The 19,054-nt window shown below is 51.5% G+C and overlaps 1 protein-coding gene and 1 long non-coding RNA gene across 9 annotated transcripts in view; one reads left to right on the top strand and one right to left on the bottom strand.

The window, feature by feature from the left end:
• PRDM11 (PR/SET domain 11) overlaps window positions 1-19,054 on the bottom strand; it is a 72,553-nt gene that overhangs the window by 41,065 nt on the left and 12,434 nt on the right. For 2 of the 7 annotated variants that reach the window (XM_084775620.1, XM_084775619.1), the window contains exon 1: window positions 580-984. The exons of 3 other annotated variants lie outside the window; for them this stretch is intronic. Coding sequence is in view for 2 of the 4 variants with exons in the window: in XM_084775619.1 (XP_084631745.1) it covers window positions 580-626 (47 nt within the window). In the remaining 2 variants the exon portion in view is untranslated. Of the gene's footprint in view, window positions 1-579; window positions 985-1,242; window positions 1,369-19,054 lie in introns of those variants that run through there. 2 more of the 7 variants (XM_084775618.1, XM_084775621.1) reach the window with 2 other exon arrangements.
• Window positions 5-13,093, top strand: LOC311594145. 2 transcript variants are annotated; one of them, XR_014777979.1, is made up of 4 exons: window positions 5-477; window positions 3,751-3,837; window positions 7,889-8,029; window positions 12,900-13,093. It is a non-coding gene; the product is annotated as an uncharacterized lncRNA (long non-coding RNA). The 2 variants fall into 2 exon arrangements; XR_014777980.1 differs by lacking the exon at window positions 12,900-13,093 and adding an exon at window positions 10,093-11,335.

Genomic DNA, 19,054 nt, shown 5'->3' with positions numbered 1-19,054 from the left:
GGAGGCCGGACCAGCACAGGAAGAAGATCAAAGAGACAGGGGAAGAGGAGTGAGTGGCTGGGAGGGAGATCAGGGGTCCCTAGGAGTCTGGTTACCCTCCCTGCCATCCCCAGAGGAAGCGCTTGAGAACTCAGACAACAAAAACAGCTGTAGCCTGGCCAAGAGGAAATGCCATTTCTATCCCGGGCTGGTCCTGGGGACGACTGGAGCCACCAGCCCCATGGGGTCAGGGCCCAGGGGCAGCTCAGGCCAGGAGGCAGGCCTGGGAAGTAAAGCCTGAACACTAAATCCAAAGGACACAAGGAACCCCCAAGAACCTGACAAACTCTGCCAAAGGGGGGCAGGAAGGAGACCCCACAAGTCCAACTGGGCCCGAGGGAGTGGAAAGCTGAAATGCGCTCTGCATGGCTGCCTGTGAGGCCCCGAGTGAGGGGCTGCCAGAGGAAGAAGCCAGGCCCCTTGGGCAGCTCATAGCAGGTACAAGCAGGGCTGGGGAGCTGGTTGAATGCCAGTCAGGGCTAGCCCTGACTCCAAGCCCACCTCGCTCTCCAGGGGGGAGTGTCCCCAGAGCATGCTTACCGCCCAGACCACAGAACCCGGCTGCAGCCCCTCCCCACGGTCCTCATGCCAGACCCCAGGACACTCTTCTTCAGCGGGCTGTGCAGTAGCTCGGCCTTGGGACCGTGCTGGGCCCCGGGACTGGGCGAGCAGAGTGTGTGTGTGACTCACTCCCCGGGGCCCCCGCTGGCCACACCCCTGCTCCTCGGCTCACCAGCCCCCTGCTCCCCACCGGGGGCCCCAAAGCCCGCGGCAGCGGGAGGGATGGGGGGAGCGGCACGGCCAGCCCCTCCTGCGAGCCGGGACGCGGGGGGCGCGCTCAGGGGACCGCAAGGGACACGGAGCTCTGCCTCCAGCCCGGGGGCCGCCGTTCGGCCGCCCGTGTGGCCCGCGGAGAAAGTGTGCGCGGGGGTGGCGCCCGGCCGTCACCCACCTTCGCGGCGGGGCGCCGCGGCCCAGCCCGCCCCCCGCCCGCCCGGCAGCCCGGCATTCCTTGCGGGGGCATGTGGCTTCTTGCCGGCCCCGGGGGCACGCAGTTGGCTGGCGGCCGGGAGGGGCGCGGGGCTCGCAGGACACGAGCGGAGGGCGGGCGGGGGCGGCCGCCGAGGGGACAGCCCCGGGTTCACGCACGGACGGTTGCGCGCGGCCCGCAGCCGCCTCCGCAGCGCCGCCACCGACACCCACCTCGGCCACCGCAGCCCGCGCCCTGCGCCACCTGCACCGCCCCGGGTGAGATCGCCGCATTTTGCTCCACCTCCAGGCCCGGGCGATAGTTCCCCAGGCACCCGCGGAGAAAGGGGGTGCCGAGGCCTGAAGGCTGAGAAGGGACTGGCCCAAGGTCACGCAGGCTGACCGGGATGCAGTTGCAAGAGCAGGAGTCTCACAAGCACTGCGTTTAGGAGCAACCCGCACTCTGGAGAGCCAAGTTCAAGTGTCAGTGACAGGCTGTGCAGCCATGGGTCAGGTGTTAGGGGCTGAATCATTTGCTACTGTCAAGTCCCAAATCCCACTGTGACTATATGGAGAGGAGGCAAAGACAGGATACGGCGTTTAGGGTCAGGTGACCTCATAGGGAACGTGACATGGGGCTCTCTGCCTGTGAGGTCACAGCAGGGAGATCCCCTCTGCAAAGTAAAGAATCCTTATATAGGTGAAACTGAATGCACCTTGACCTTTGACCTTCAGAACAGGGAGGCTGAAGTCCTGTGGCCTGTCTGTGATACTTGGCCATTGCTGCCAAGCTGACTGACATAGAAGGTTGCCTAGCTTCTCTACATTCCCATTTCTTTTAGTAAATCTATTTAATTGAGGGGTGGGTGGGTACATGCACGTGTGTGGAGGTCAGAGGACAACTTACAGAAGTCCATTCTGTCCTTCCACCCAAATGCGGCTAATGATATATTCAGTTACACATGTGGTGCACAAGAGGGACAGAGATCAGTTTGGAGGAGGCTACAATTCCAGGATAGAAAGCTAATCAGGAGCCGCCCACAGTGGTGCACACTTTTAACCCCAGCACTCAGGAGGCAGAGGCAGGCAGATCTCTGTTAGTTTGAGGCCAGCCTGGTCTACATCGTGAGTTCCACGGCAGCCAGAGTTATATAGTGAGACCCTGACTCAAAAATAAATAAAATTAAATTTAAAAAAAGAAAAAAGAAAAAGAAAGCTGATTAGGAATATAGTCAGGCAGCAACAACAAGGGCAGCTTAAAATGGTCTCTGCGAGGTTGGATTTCTCTTTTTAGCCATCACTGACAACCCCTGATGCTTTCTGAGAACACACAGCCTAGGACCGCTTTGCAGTGCTCCTCTTCTCTGGCCCCTGCGTAGTCCACCAGCCACATCGCCTGGGAACTAGATGGGTACTTCCATCCATCTCCTTACTGCCCCTACCTCCAGTAATGTCCCTACTAGTTAGCCTTGGTCCTATTTGACAATACTAGCCTTTAGCTAGCTTGTAATAGTAAGCTCCCTGAGGGCAGGACACATGTTTTTACCGGGCTCTCTGGCTTGCCACTGACTTTCCAGCACCTATAACAGGTACCAGGAAAACAATATGCACCCGGGACTAGGGCATGAACTTAAAGGAAGCCTTCATTCTCAGGGAGCGTGTGGGGCATGCGAGCGGACCCCCTTTAATCCTGCACCCTAGGCACCTGCCTTGTCCCACTCTAGTCTCAGCCCCATCCCATCCCAGCAGAGTCCACATCTGCCAAGTGAATTAATGATCAAATGACCCAGGTCCAAAAGCACTGTGTCTTCTGTGTCCCACTGGCCCCATAAGAAGCTCCACAAGAGGCTTCAGAAGGAAAGAAAGAAAGAAAGAAAGAAAGAAAGAAAGAAAGAAAGAAAGAAAGAAAGAAAAAAGAAAGAAAGAAAGCGAAAGCCTGGTGAGTTGTGTGTGACTCCCCTTCCCCATGCGGCCAGACAAGGGGGTGTCAGGGAAGGTGGCAAGGCTGACATTGAGGGGCTACAGCAGTGAGAGGCACAGTGGAATCAGATTCACAAATATGAGAGCCCGGTTCTTACAGTAAGTCCTAAAGTATGCGAGCTTCAAGAAAGCCACTGTGTTTTTCTACTGCGCATGTCCAACCTTTGGTTCACAGGCCACGCACACTCCAAGATGGCTAACAAAAGCTGTAAACTCACTTAAAACATTGTGAGATTTTCATTTCTTTTTTAAAAAAGTTTATAGAGGTTAAAGAGATGGCTTAGCAGTTACGAGCACTTGTTGGCCTATCAGAGGACCCAGGTTTGATTCCCAGCACTTGGCAGCTCAAAACCATCTGTAGCTCCAATTCCAGGGAGTTCATCGCTCTCTTCCAGTCTCTACGGGCAGTTCATGCATGTGCTGCACAGACATACATGCAGACAGAACACTCATCCGCGTAAAAGAAAAATAAATAAATCTAAAGTAGTTTTTAAAACTTTTTATTGATTTTGGTTTAGTTTTAATTGCACGTGTGAGTGAGTGTGTGTGTGTGTGTGTGTGTGTGTGTGTGTGTGTGTGTACATATGAGTAGAGGTGCCCATGGAGACCAGAAGAGGTTGTGGGATCCTCTAGGTCTGGAACTGCAGGTGGTTGTGAGTCACCCAGCAGGGATACTGGGAAGTGCACGAGTCCCACAGAAGTGCAGCATGAGTCACTGAGCCGCCTCTCCAGCCCCTGATTTTTTTTTCTTTTTTCTTCAAGGTTCTGGATTGTGAGTGTTGTAGAAGACACAGTACTGGTAGCAAGATCAAAAGGCTGGACGTGCCCGCTAAGCCTGAGTCTTCGTGGGTAAGCCAGGGATAATGATAACTACCAGGCCATCCAGTAGGTAGCAACTGGGACAGACTGACGGGAGGCCTTGGAAAGAGCCAAGTACCCCTACTTTATAAGGGCTGTATTTCATTGGCAGCCCAGAGAGGGCAAGGGTCAGGGTGGGGCAGGGAGGGAGAAAAGGTGCAATAGCTAGGACCCAGGAAAAGAGGCACACAGATCGTCCAAGTCAAATAGTCAACAGTGTCCACATCTCCCAGCACAGACGCTTGTAGCGTTTGCTTGCACGTGGCACTTCACATTTTCTGCAGAATCACACCCAGGTTATATGATGCTTGACCAAAAGTGTCTCAGACCTGGGAGTGTCCCAACACTGGAATGCTGGCATACCCTATACCACATCCCAAAACTACAAAACTTGAGTGTTTGTTGAACACGTAAGATTTTGATTTGTGCTGGATTTGGGATTTTCAGATTAGGAATATTGAACTGGTACAAAAACAGGACATTTAGGAAACAAAAAAGTTTCTGAGACCTCAGGTTCCAGGGGTCAGAGATGACCAGTATGTCCTATGCCTACTACGCTCTTGCGTGTGACACCCAACAGAGTGTTGTGCTGCTGAGCTTCCTGGTAAGCAAAGCAAAAAGAGTCCCTGTCTTACTATCCTTAGCGCCTACATACTTGCCCATTGGTCCTCTCCATCCTTGGGAAAGCCCAGCTGCCTGGAGACCATGACCAAGCCTCATGTGTATGAGTGCTGAGCATTTAAATGCTGAAGTGGGTCACAGGCACCTTTACTTTGAATAGACTGTCTCAGCTAAAGGCTCATGGGACATAGGTCAGAATAGGATGTGACTAAGTAACCTTCACCAGGTCCTTCCTATCTGGTCTCAGCAAGCGTTGGAAGGCACGGGCCAGGTGACGCTCTAAAAGCCATTTCTGCACGTTGCTCCGGCCTCTTTGTCCAAGTAGAGGGCAGCCTCATGAAGCACTCTGAGCCGCTGGCACTGCTCCCTCCGGCCTGGCTCCTCGGAGTCTGCGCTCACAGAGATTAAGCCTGGTGCAACCTTCGGCAATGAGATGCAAACACGAGAGGAGGGGGAGAGAGTGACCAGAGGCCTGCAGCTCATTTTCACCCTTGGCAGAGAGCCAGGATCCCAGAATGCCTGGCAGCCAGAGGGCTGGGGCATCAGGAGGCAGTGCCGACTTGGCTTCCCTTAAGTCTGGCCCCATGAGAGTTTGCAGTTCTGTTTGGTATCCACCATGCATCTTCTGATGTCTCTTTGAAATAACAAAAGGACTTAAGGTCAGATACAGACCTGGGCTGGAGGTCCCCAAGTCTTGGGAGTTTGTGCTTGTTTGTGCCATAAACTGAGATAGTTTCTGCCCATGCTCTAAGCTTCAGTTCCCCCTTTTTGAAAAGATCTGACCAGGGTTCTCTTTTTTGTTGTCGTTTTGTGGGGAGTTAACATCATACTTCATTTTATTAATTTCTGTGTATGAGTGTTTTGCCTGTGTGTATATATGCATACCATGTGTATGAATTGCTCATGAAGGCCAGAAGAAGGCGTTGGATCCCCTGGGATTGGAGTTACAGGTGACTGTGAGCCACGGTGTGGGTGCTGGTACTTGAACCCCAGTCCTCTGCCAGAACAAATGCTCAAAACTGCTGAGTCAGCTCTCCAAGCCGCGTTGGTTTCTTTGCGGAGGTTTTCACTATGTAGCCTAGCTGAATGGATGCTTGCTTACCTCAACCTTGTGGAACTCATTGTGATTCAATCTCCCAAGACCTGGTGTGCACTTCCACACCCCATCGACCAATGGCGGTAAACAGTAGACCACAGCGGTGGGTATACGGATATTGTGAAAATATTAAAGGGAATAGTTGAATTTAAAGTTATAGTGTGTGTGTGTCTGTGTGTGTGTGTGTGCGCGCATGCACACGTGCACAAGCGTGCGCACATGTGTATGTGTATGTAGAATCCCCTGGAACTGGAGTTACAGGCAGCTGTGGGTCACCCAATGTGGGTCCTGGGAACCAAACATGGATACTCTGGAAGAGCAGCAAAGTGCTCTTAACTCCTGAGCCATCACGCCAGCCCCTGAACAGTCGAGTTTTTATGCCCAACAAGCACTACTTATGGGGAGAATGCTTAATATTCCTTGAATTGACATGTAAGATAAGCCTGCAAATGCAGGTAGCTTCTCCTATGACATGCAAAAGGCATTTTTTAAAACCTATTTGCCCACTTAAAAAAAAAAAAGAGTCTGAGCCAGGTGTGGTGGACCACACCTTTAATATCAGCCCTGGGGAGGCAGAGGTAGGTGGATCTTTATGAGTTCTAGGGCAGCCTGGTCTACATAGTGAGTTCCAGGACACCCAGAGCTACAGCCAGACCTTGTCTCAGGAAACAAACAAAGAAACAAAGATAGGCTATGTAGCACAAGTTAGCTATGTAGCAGAGGTTAGCTTCCAACTCGCAGCCCTCCTGTCACTGTCTCTCAAGTGCCAGGATTACTAGAGTACATCATCATGATATAAATTTATTTGAAAGTGTTACTGAATTCATGGAAGATCCCCTCCCTTGAGATAAGGTCCCTCTACATGGCCTTGGATGTCCTGAAATCCACTATGTAAGTCAGGCTGGCCTGGAACTCACAGAGATCCACCTGCCTCTCCCTCCCAAGTGCCAGGAGTAAAGGTGTGTGCCATTATACCCAGCTGAATTTATGGAAGTTTTACACTAGCATACATTCTGTCACTGATACCAGTGTGCCCATACCTGCGCTCTGTAACTTTGACAAATGACCACTTGTCTTGGTTCCCCACTTGTTTAGGGGGACTGATGATCCACACATCTCTGCTTCACAGGTCAGGTTTATACACACAATGTTTAGCCCATAACAATCACTTTATTAACATTAATTGTTATTGTTTATTTAAATGCTGGTGTCATTTAAAAGTATAATAAACTAAGCCCAGATACTTGGGAGGTTGATAGGAGAGTCATGGGTTCAAAGTCAGCCATGGAAACATAGTAAGATCATGTAAAAAAAAAAAGTGTACTAGACATTAAAGAGAGGCTGGTGACATTTTTCTGACTTGGGCTGAGGATATAGGTTAGAGGTAGGCCACCTGCCAATCATGTGTGAGGCCCTAAATCATATCTTTAGCAGCACTCAGATGAGAAGCCTCACAGCAGTTACTACATCCAATAGAAAACATTTCTCTGTATAATGATGCTCGGCTCAATAAAAAACTATGAGCAACTTGTTAAAGAAGTAGTAATCATTAAGATGCTCAATGGAAGAGTGTAGAAGCTTACTAACACTCGGGATCTGGGTGTCAGAGATGACAAACATATCTCTTCCTTAGTCTCCAATGTGGCACCCATGGTAAACATCACTAATCGATCAGAGTTCTCTTCCCTTCTTGGCTTGGACTCAGCCTCTCTTTGGGCTCTCTGTTGGTGCTAGGCAGCCCTGCCAGCATCCTGTCTCCATCAGCACCCTGACAAAACAGCAAAATCTTAGTGATGCTGAGGACTGCCGAGAGTGACGCTGGGGTGTGACATGGGACAGTGTCTCCAGAGGGTGGTTCAGCAGCCCCAAGACCAGTCCTCTGCATGAGAAATCTCCCCCTGGGAATCCATTGTAAGGACGACAGCTTGAGCAAACATGGATCTGCAGAGCTGTCCTCCACAATGTGATCCAGGATTGCAAACACACAGAAGTGATTTAAACCTCCAAAACCAGAGAGGAATGGACACAGAGCATGGGATGGAACGTTGGATGGCAATGTGCAATGTTGCTGGACGATTACTGACATGAAACACACGCTCCATGTGCGAAAGAAAAATGGAAGTTATTACTAAGTGTAAAAGGCCACTGAGGAAATGCTACATGTTGTATGACTCCCATTGCATGACATTCTGAGAAAGGAAATCTGGAGACAGTAATAGGGAGAAAGAGAAAAGGCAGCAGAACACCAAACCAAACCGGGCATGAAGTGACTGTGTCAGACACTTTGACAACATATATATAACATTCAGTCACCCATTTGTTTAGAACCATAGAACGCTCATGCCGCTGTGGACTTTGACAGTGATGTCACTGGGAGGTCATCAACTGAAACCAATATGCATGCCCTTGTGATGGATGAGCGATGATCAGGGACATGGAGCTCTGTACTTCCCCCTCAGTTTTGAGGTGAGTCCAAAACTGCTGTAGAGTAGGGAATGAGCCCAGGAGCGCTAGAAAAAGATACACACAAAGCAATCCCACCTGAAGATCTGGATAAGGGCATGGGTTTGACCTCGGCATGAAGAAGAAGAGGAGGAGAGAGAAGAGGAAGAGGAGAAAGAAGGAGAAGAAGAGGAGGAGGTGGGAAAGAAAAGGAAAAATGGCAGGGCTAGGAGAAGGAAGCCTTTAAGTCAGTGGTTCTCAACCTTCCTAATGCTGTGACCCTTTAATACAGTTCCTCATGTTGTGATGACCCCAGCTATAAAATTAATTTCATTGTTATTTCATAAATGTAATTTTGCTACTATTATGAACCATAATGTTAATATATGATATGTAGGATGATTTTAACCAACCCCTGTGAAAGGGTCATTCACCCACCCCCCAAAAAGGGATTGCAACCCACAGGTTGAGAGGCGCTGCTTTAAAGGAATCCTTTTCACTTGTCAATAGATACTTAGATCCAACTCTGGAGTGGCCAAAGAAGGGATCCAGATTAGAAGCTGGGTACAAAAGTGGTCCTTGGATATATTGATGGATGAGGGATCTGCCGGTGGAGCGATGCAGCCTGGTATTCCCACCATGAAGCATTCCTGGTTTTATTTTATGATTCGTCTGCCTGCTGCGTCCATCCTTTCCCTTCACACTGCATTCAGGCTGTGTGCCAATCAGATCAACAGGCTGGCTAGATGTCAGCATCCTAAGCAAAAGCCCTAAAAGACTAAGCACACTTAGTCTGCCCTACTCCTCCTGGCGTATACAGTGCTCACTAAGTTTTTGCTTGATTGTTTTTGTTTGTTCTGTTTTGTTGCTTTTGAGACAAGAGTCTGCCTACGCAGCCAAGGCTAGCCTTGAATTCTTTATGTATTTATTTATTTATTTAATTTATTCAGATTACATCTCAATTGTTTTCCCCCTCACTTGTATCCTCCAGTTCCTCCCTCCCTCCGGCTTTCACCCTATTCCCCTCCCCTAGGTCTGTGACCGAGGGGCACCTCCTACCCCACTATATGGTCATAGGCTATCAAGTCTCATCTTGGTAGCCTGCTTATCCTTTTTCTGTAGCCTTGAATTCTTGATCCTCCTGAAAGCTGAGGTGACATGTATGTGTCAAAGGATCCAGCTTCATGCTTTAAAATAAAATCGATCAGGGACTAGAACAGTATGGGGACAGGGGAGTGATCGGACCACAGCCATATGTACAGTACGGCTGAATCATAACACTGAGAAAAGCACCTAGACACCAGAGAGAATGCTCTGTGGGATTCGATTAATATAAAGTTAAGAAACTAAACAACCAGGGACAGCTGTGGTGTGGAACTGTTAAGGTGTAACTCGCAATGTCCCTGAGCCCTGTCCCCTCACAGGCTCAGGGGTTTGGACAGTTAGTCCCCAGCTGGAGGCACCGTCTGCGGGAAGGTGTAGAACCTTTTGCAATGGATTCCAGCAGGTAGAGGTGACCCTAAAGCCCGGGGTTTACTGGTTCTTGCTGAGGTCTCTCTGCAACAGGGCCCGTCTGTCACTGAGGTGTAAACAGGCCTCACTCCACATGGAGCCCCAGCCACCACACCTGGCCCACTCCTGAGCCAGGAGCCCCAATAGAGCCTTCCTCCCTCAGATTCTTTCTGTTAGGTATGGAGTCGCATCTACGAGAGGAGTTAAGTAGCACAGAGGTCAAGTTCAGAGCTATTCTTGGCGCCAAGTGGTGGAACAGGCAGCAGACAGCATCCTAGAGTGCTAAATCAGGTTTGATGCCTTGGCCTGGGTGCTGGTTCCATGGGTATGTTTGTAGAAATGTCTCCGGCCATGCTTTTGTAAGATGTGTATCTTTTTATGCAAAGGCAAGACATCTGCAGGGGCCTCGAAGGCAAGAGAGCCCCACAGCCAGCTGTGGAACTGAGCTCTGGGAGATCAGGGCTTCTCCAAGGAGCATCAGTGGAGCACAGCTGGGTGGGTCTGGCAGAACACCTGGTCCTCTCCAGGTGGCCCCTCCTAAAGGACTTCTAACATGTGCTATACTTTCTTCTCAGTTGTAGGACTTCGAGAGGCAGAGGTTGGAGCAAGTCTTGGAGAAGGTTCTTCAGAGTGACACCATTTTTTTGTGTGTGGGCTTGCTTCCCACCATATTTGACACACTCAAGTGCCACACCTCCCTTCAGGAGCAGCTGAGCCTGCTCTCAGGCCCAGAAGCAGGGGCCACCCATGTCAACCAATGGTGTACTCCCATGGTCTCCCGTGTGCTCTTAATCACTGAGCCAGCTCTCTGGTTTGGTTTGGTTTGTTTGTTTGAACCAGGTTTTGACTGTGCAGCCCTGGCTGTCCTAGAACTTGCTCTGTAGACCAGGCTAGCCTTGAACTCAGAGATCCACCTGCCTCTGCCTCCCACCAAGTGCTGGGATTAAAGGTGTCCACCATTGAACCTTTAAGGAGTATCACCTCACATGACTTTCCTCTCTGGATCAGACACCTGACCCACTTTGGGGCTGTCAAAGGGAGCAAAAGGTGTTTATTTTGGGACTTCGGTGAGCAGCAAGCCCTCAGCCAAGGCAGCCAAGCCCTACAGAGGACTTTGCAGGACACATACTTAACCATGAAGCCAGTCAGAGCAGAAGGACACAGGGTACAATAAGAAACGTATTTGGCCTTGGCCTTGGTTTCTGGCAACCTCTTACTGGAATGTCTCTTGTTATTCATAAGAAGTCCTTTGGCCAGCACCTAAGTTTATGCTAATGAGGGGATTTATGGGGACTCTGGAGAGCTTCAGAGTAGGGAGGGGATGGCCTCTAAAAAGCCCAAGGCTAGAAGGCTAGAGCTTTCAGCCTCACTCACTGAGATCTGTAAGGGGAGAATGAGCAGGAGAGATTAAGTCCTATAAAACCTCAACATGGCTGGGTTGCGATTCTGTGGCAGAGTATTTGCCGAGTATGCACAGGGCCCTGGATCCCATGACCAGAACTAGAAAATTAAAATAAAAAGTGTGGGACTGGGGAAATGTTCAATGAGTAAAGTGTTTGTGGTGCTAGCATGAGAAACTGAGTTCGGTTCCTGGCATTCCCATAAAATCCAAGCCTGGAGTCATGTGCCTATAACCCCAGGGTTGCAGAGGGGGAGGGGACAGGTGGATCCTGGGGACTTGCAGGCTACCCAGTCTAGCTGAAACAGTGATTTCCAGGTTCAGGAAGGAACCCTGTTTCAAAAACTAAGGTGGACAGAAATAGAGGAAGACACCATAAGTCAACCTCCAGCCTTCACATGTGCTTTCAAGTGTGGGGCACATGCATACTGCACACACACACACACGCACACGCACACGCACACACACACACACACACACACACACACACATCCTGCGTGCATGCGTGCGGGCAAAAGCGTAAGATTCAGAGACTAGTGAACACACTGCGGGACTGTGGGTCACGAGTTGGGTGATGTACCCAGAGAGGGCGCAGTAGCTCCCTGTCCCTCTCGTACACCATCCCCTGGGCAGCTCTTCCTCCTGGCAGTGTCTGGGTTGGGCAACTTTCACTAAGCCAGGAATGCTGAGAAACACCATTTCCTGACTTCTCTGAGTCAACCCAGTGGATGATGGAGGCCAAGGAAATCAGAGCCTCTGATCTACAGAAGTCAGAAGCATAGACATCTAGGATTCGACAGGGGAGTCTGAAGTGGATATCCCATGGGACTGAGCCCCCTGGGGTCTGTGTTATGTCTGGGAATCCAGTGTCAGAGATGGGTGGACCAGTGGGCACAGTTGGGGCTGGAGGATCAGAGAGCTGGCTGGTGCTGGACATACTCAGGGCGGCAATTCAATAGGCAAGGCTGGAATGCTGGCCAGCAGGTGGGGAAGCCAGCCCGCCTCTCCATTTCCTGGAACCTTGCTTTACTCTCTCAAGCCTATGCAGACAGGGTTTACATTCTCAGCAGCTGTCATCCATCCTTGCTTCTTTCGCTCTGATCTATTACAGTTATGCCCCCCCCCGCCTCTACCTGGACCTTGAAAACCATCTCTTGTTCAGATGCATTCTCTCTTGCTTGGGAGTTAGCACTGGGTGTGCTGTGGTACTGGGGCCTCTACAGGATGCACAGAACCTGAATGTGGTGCCTCCCACCTATTCTCCAGATTTTGAATTCAAGGACAGGCCCTCACCACATAGTGAGATCTGGTCTCACAAAATGAAACCATTTAAGAGTTACATATAACTTTCAATCCCACCTTTTCTCTTCTTTTCCCTGAGCCTACCTACCCAGGGCTTGTGAACGCCATAACACTTCTACCCATCAGGCAGTTGTGCTAAAGAAGGAAGCTCCTCCTCCCCAGTGACTCTTCCTGATCTCAGCTACTAGCAGATAGCAGCCTCTCCAGAGTTGCTCCCTGCTCTACATCCAGGGTCAAGGCAAACTTGTCACAAGGAGCCCCTTGCTTCAAACCCTACAAAGTGACCATTTCATGCAGAGCAAATAAATACAGGACACCATCCGTCCCCATTACCTGGGACCTCATCTCTCATAGTTCTTTCTACCCCTAGCATAGCCCGACCTGCCTCCCGCATGAGCCTTTGCATTGGCGGTTCCCTCTGCAGGGATTACTTTTCCAGCAGATCCACATGGCTTGCTCCTCCCTCCAGGCTTTGACTGGTGTCAGATCTCTGGGGGCATCGTACATGAGATATCACCTTTTGCTCTTTCTATCCTTCCTGCTGTACTTTCTGCAGACAACATCGTCATCCTACTTGCATAGTTTTTATTTATAAGATTGGCCCTGGTCTCTCCAGCTAGAATGTAGACTCCAGGAAGTGAAGATGCTTATCTGTTCTGTTCCTTGCTGTGTCCCCTGCAGCCAGAACAGGGCCTGGTGCATAGTGGACACACAACAGGCTCTGGGGTGCACGGCCTCCTCCATGGTGACAGCGGGATCTGAAACGGAACGGCTGACGAGAGGTGCATGCCGCGATGCTTCAAGCTCTTGTGCAACTCGGAGGGGGTGGTGTGTGCCTGACCCTCTCTGGGCCTGTGGATCCAGGCAGCATCTAAGGCTGTTATGCAAAACATACACGGAGCTCAGTAAGCAAAGGCCCTTTGGGTCCTTCTTGCCAACCCTGATGACTTGTGTTCAATCCACGGGCCCCACACGGTGGAAGGAATGGACTGACTTATCTTCTGACCTCCACACTTACATCCTGGTGCGTGTGTACCCACACACATGCACACACACAAAATAAACAAATAAATCTATTTTCAAATACATGATAACACTGGTAGCACACACAGAATGTGACTTGTACATAGATGTATCTGCGTGCACTGAGTGGCTCTGGGCAGTGACAGCTGCCAGTGGTGGGTGAACAGCCAGGGAAGAGGGGCTTCTCACTGTATTGAGGCCAGTGGGCTACATTCTTAATTTAAAACATAGACCAGCGATATCCAGGAACTGTTAACTGAGGTTGGGTAACAAGCATGTGGAAATTTCTTATTCACTCTTCAGAAGATAATAAAAATATCTGTTGATACTAAGCATTTTATAAAGCAAATCCCAGGCTCCCCCCCCCCCCATGGCTATCCCAGAATGCTAGCAACAGATGGGGTAAGGGCGAGAGTGAGGAACTCCCTCCCCCTCCATCCCCTCCCTCCTTGCCTCCCCCCCACAACCACTCTGTAGAGGAAAGCCTTGAGGTCCAAACAAATTCCTCACACCCCCTCCCAGGGCTCCAGAATCCTAAATATGGTCCATCCAGAGTCCAGTAAAAGCTAAGGAGCCAGGGGCAGGAGGCAAGGCGTGAGAGGTCTGGACCCAGGAGAGCCACAGTCACTGATGGCAAAGGAGTGGGGTGGACAGGTCAGGTTGGGCCAAGGCCTGGACATGAGGGCCCTGTGAAGGATAACTAAGGGCTTCCCACATAGACTACTAATGTGCCTGTGGTGGGCAAGTCCTGGGACCCCACCATGGGCTCCAGTGTCACCAACTCTTCACCTCACACCACTAATGAGGAATCCCTGGGAGTCTGAGCAAGCGCCCTGGAAGTCATGTAGAGGACCTTCAAGAGGCAGTGCTGAGACTGGACCCCTGCCTAACAGTGAACTCTCAAGCATGCCCCTGCCTCCTGCATACTCTGGGAGAAGAAAGCACAGGTACACGCAGCCCACTGGAGGCCCAGCCTGGCCTGCACTTCCTAAGTCTCCTCCTCCACGTCCAGACCACCCATCCCTGCCGTTCTTATTGGCTTTGTATTTATGCCATGGTCTAAAATCTAACAGTTCAAACAAACATAATAAAAAGGCCTCCAGTGTGTCTCCACCCTCTTTTCCAAAGGGCGAGTCCACAACTCTCCAGTGTTGGCATCTCTTGGAGCTCGCTGGTAAAACAGAACCCGAGGCTCCACCCGTGACTTCCTGAGCCAAAGTCGGCCTAACGTGACTTGTTTAAGGGACTGTACAAGTGCATGTCCAAGATGGGGGCGGGCTGCCTGCCTGAGTTCTGGACGTCCTTGCAACATCTCCACTGAGCATCTGTGTCTGTAAGGACTTCCTGTCCTCTGGCCCCAAAACCATTTCTGCCACTAGACACAGTAATAAAGTAGGCCAAAGGGAGTGTGAGCATGCACCTACTGGCATCATGACAGACAGTGGCTTCTCTGCTTGCTAGGAAAGGTGCTGAGCCCTCAGCCCTGGGTCCTTCCCCTACACAGCAACCCACTGGATGTGGAGTTGCCACTTCATTACCTCCTCTCATGGGATTTGAGGGCAGGGGGACCCGTCTGCCATGCGGGTGATCCCACTGTGCGCTCGGCTGCTGGTGATACAGTTGTTCTGATCCTTTGTACTTTCATACTGACACTGTGAGCCTGGAGTCATGTATAAGGAACTGAGTTTTCACTTCATTTCTCCATGTGCTGACAAAGAGCTTGGTTTGGCAGCATGCAGAGGGGCACCTACTATATGCATGCATGATCTCACGCCTCACTGTGTTTTTCCCAAGGATGGCGGGACAAGATCTGCTTCCTAAAGGACAGGCAGCGTGAGCTATTGAATCTTATGGATGAGGGTGACGAGGAGGAGATGACATTGCCTAAGACACCTGAGTATGTAATGGTGACACGGGTGCTAATGCTTGCACTGACTGTCACACCTGTGGGAAAAACTGGGGTTGTGGGGTTGCTTTGGCGGAGCTGACACCCTCAGAAGGAAGAGGCTCTGCAGAGCAGAAACACTGCCAGGAAGGTGACCTTCCTCACAGGACTCCAGGAAGGAGGTGGGAGGAAAGACGCTCTAATGTGTCACTGGCATGGCTGGGTGTCTTCTAACCCCAGTGCCGAGTGCCCATCCATTCATCCCTTCTGACCTGTGCTCCTGCGGTACCCAAACTGAATGCCAGCATTGTCCTACATGCCAGGAACCCGGAGAACAAGGTTCCCATCCTCATGGCCAAGGGCATGCCTTACCCTGCCCCTTCTCTTTTCTGGCACCAACTCCTTGGTGTCCTGGGGACAGCTGAGTATGTCATTGTGGAGACCAACCAATCAGAGCCTGGATCTGCATACTGTATCAGCAATACCCAGTGGTTGGCGCACAGACGGATAGGAGGCCCAGCCAACGGATGAAGAGACGGAGCTTCACAGGAATCCACTAGAAAGAGAAAAGGATGCAGAACAGTGGTGCCTGCTGCCAGGTTTGTGCCTCACCCCCCAGCCACAAGCCCAGCCCTGCAGCCGCCTGTGATGAGTGGAGCCGGCACAGAAGCAGAGAAGGCTGCACAGACAGATTCCTGAAGATGCTGTGTGAGCCCCTGCATCCAACGGCGCCTGAAAACTCCCAGGATCCTCTTGGACCTTGAGCTGAGCCACAGGCATTTCATTTTTGCACGATGGCTGAGTTTTTGCCAGGTTGTACTCCATCAAGTCCACGACCTTGGCGCCCGTTTTCCTTTGCTTTTCAGATGGAGGTTCAGGGAGGTCAAGAGGCTTGAACGCAGCTGCACAATCTAACCAGCCTGAAGCCTACCACCCTCTTGCCACGATCCCCAGTTGGCAAGCCTTTAGAACAGGTGACAACCTGCAACCAAGAGAGGAAGGGATCCAGCACAGGAGGACGGGGCTTCCTGAGAGGATCCCACAAGATAATTACCATGGAACCTGTTCCACCCTGGGGCGACAGGAAGGAAGGAAGGAAGGAAGTGTAGGTGGAGAACTGGCAGCTGCTACTTTCTCAACTTTTCTTTCTGCCAACTGGAAAGAAAGAGAAGATTCCATAGGAAAGCGGGGACAGTCTGAAGGGGCAGTCAGGTCACACTGTGCAGGTGGCTCCACATGGTGGCAGTGTGCTGGAGGGAAGGGGGAGCTCTCCCCACCAGATGGGTCAGTACGGCTCCCCAGCTCCGGAGGAGGACAGTCGGCCGCCTGTGTTCCCTGGCATCTGAGCTGGTGACTGTGTGGCAGACTGAGGACAGGTCCCAGATGATAACTTGGAAACCATCCAGCCTGCCAGTTTATCTTCCTTTGCACTGCTCCCCCACACTGAACTCTGCAGACTGTGAGGTGAAGTGGGTGCAATTGTATGCTCCCAGGAGCACAGGAGAGGCAGGGAAGCAGAACACAGGCAGCCAGGTCCCTGCAAGAAGAACCAGGGAGGACATGTGCCAGAGGGCACTCCCTGGTGTGGTCAGAAGTAGGAAAGCCTCCCATCATCCCTCTACAAAATGAAACAGGACAAGCTGGGCTGCTGTGAGCCTGCGAGCTCTTCCACTTAGGCACTGAGCCTCAGTTTACCTGTCTGTACAATGAGGCGTTTGGGCTTGGTTTCCTTTAGCATCTGCTTGCTCTGGCTTTCTGTGACTACAGTGAGGGGAAAGCAGTCAGCTTTCTGCAAACTCCCAGGACTGGACCAGCAGGTGACAAACACCTTCCTGCCAAACTACTCCACCGCAGAGGCCAAAAGAGACTGTGGTAAAAACCACTGCAGCTTGTTTACACCAAATCATGCTAACCCAGAGGCACTCCACACCAACACAGCACTCCACTGCAGCTGGCACCCAGCACCCAACTAGCGGCCCCTTTCCATTTCTCTCACGGTTTCCCACATGGGAAAGGATTCATGAAAACCAAGAAGGTAAAATTAGTCTGCCCTGCCAAGGAGTAATTTATGCAATGTCCAGCCCTGGGAAGGGGGACTATATACAGGCTTGGGGTTGGCAGAGGGCAGCCTGGCCATCTGGAGCCCCTGTCTCTGGGCTTATCTATTTCTGGTGTCAGCTTCCTGGGCTGGTGGGACAGACTCTAAAGCTTTCCTAAGTCTCTCCTTGTCTCTTCCCTGGCAGCAAACCTCCAGCAAGTGGGACATATGCCTGGGTTCCTGCTAGGTGCCCTCAGTTCACAGGTGAGGCAATACGGCTCAGAGGGGCCACTTGGGCAACTACAGAGAAGTAACAAATCAGGATTAGAACCCAGGTCCCTGTTTTTCATGAGGCGGGATGCTTTCCCATGCTTGGCATTTTTGCCTGATCTCTAGTCCTCAGGTGAGTGTGACAAGGGACACTGGTAGCCCCTCGTACCTAATATGTGTTTTCCAGCCTCAGTCTCTGGACTCCAAGCCCTGTTCTATTCACTGGTGAGGTGGAGGGAAGTTCCTTAGTAACCAGGGAGAGGGACTTACGAAAAGCCACACAGCAAGTGTGAGAAGTGTGAGTGCCATTGCAAAGATCCAGAGAGTAAATCTAGGAGGGAGCGGGGACTCACTGCATGCAAGGGTGTATGTGGCGGAGTCATTTGTAAGCCCAACAGAGACCCTGGATCTAGTTCGCATCTAGGTAACTATTCTTATTCTTGGGACCCATGGGGAACACAGGGGCCACTGGAGGGGCTTCCTCTGAAGGAAGGCAAGTGAGGCACTTAAGTTACCAAGCTACCTCATCTTCCTGAGCCTTGCTGAAGATAGGCTTATGGGGGACCAGAGGAGAGCACTGTAGGCTGGGAGAATTCAATGGCAACTCAAGCGTCCCGTGTGAAGGTGGCCACACTGTCCGCCCTCAGCCCCTCTGGCTCCAGAGAAAGGCAAAGCCAGCACTAGTTAACACACACCACAGCCACCCATGCAGATAGGCTGTGCCCCCATTCCCGGGGCTGGCAGCTGAGCTGCTGTATGAACAGCTGAGAGAGAAGCATCGCCCACTCCCTAGGACGGAGTTCAGAACAGACCAGCTGCAGGTCTCCCAGAGTGAACACAGCTGCTACGGCTAGGGCCCTGGATACAGAGCTTTCAAAATGCACTACATGGGCCTCTTCCCATCAAAACCTGCATGCAAAGAGTCTAAGTGGATCCCACAGAGCCGTCTCCGACCTCCAGTCATTAGTGCCTCCCAGAGAAGCCCACAGTCTGATGGGGACCCTGTTTATGAAGCCTGTGCTAGGAGACAGATATGAGGGCTAGCCAGGCACACCTCTAACGCCAGCATTTGGTAGGGGGCTGAGGCAAGAGGATCCCTAGGAATTTGAGGCCACTGCGGGCTGCATGGTGAGGCTGTCTCCCCATGCCTCGACTTCCCCTGCTGTACACGGGAACTAACAATGGCAGCCACCTCGGGTTATTCTGAGGAGTGTTAGCCTCATCACAAGGTACTGATCAACACCATCTGGCTCACAGAAGCTACATGAGAGGTAAGCACCCATGAGAGATGTGAGACCTGGATCCCTGGGCAAATCCCTCTGACACTATACTCACGACCTCCACTCCAAGCAGGTCCAGGCTAGCACCTTCAGACTGAGGCGACAGCAAACCAGCAGGAGCCATCAGCGAGAACAGAGCAGGCAGGCACCTGCCCACCAGCACCCACTAGCCTGTTAGTCTTTCACAGACTTACTTTCCCCAATTGAAATCTGGACCAATGATGGCTTTTCTCTGCTTCTCTGGGAGTCCCCGGCGTCCTCCCTCCAACGGGGCAGAGGGACCTTGGAGCAGAGACTCTGCAGCTGGCCACTTCAACTAGCAGCAGGGTGTGTGGCTCGG

This window comes from Acomys minous, assembly GCF_964271855.1.
Source record: "Acomys minous genome assembly, chromosome: 3".
Classification (NCBI taxonomy): domain Eukaryota; kingdom Metazoa; phylum Chordata; class Mammalia; order Rodentia; family Muridae; genus Acomys; species Acomys minous.
The sequence above is the reverse complement of the archived record's forward strand: the minus strand, read 5'-3'. Positions and strand labels throughout refer to the sequence as shown.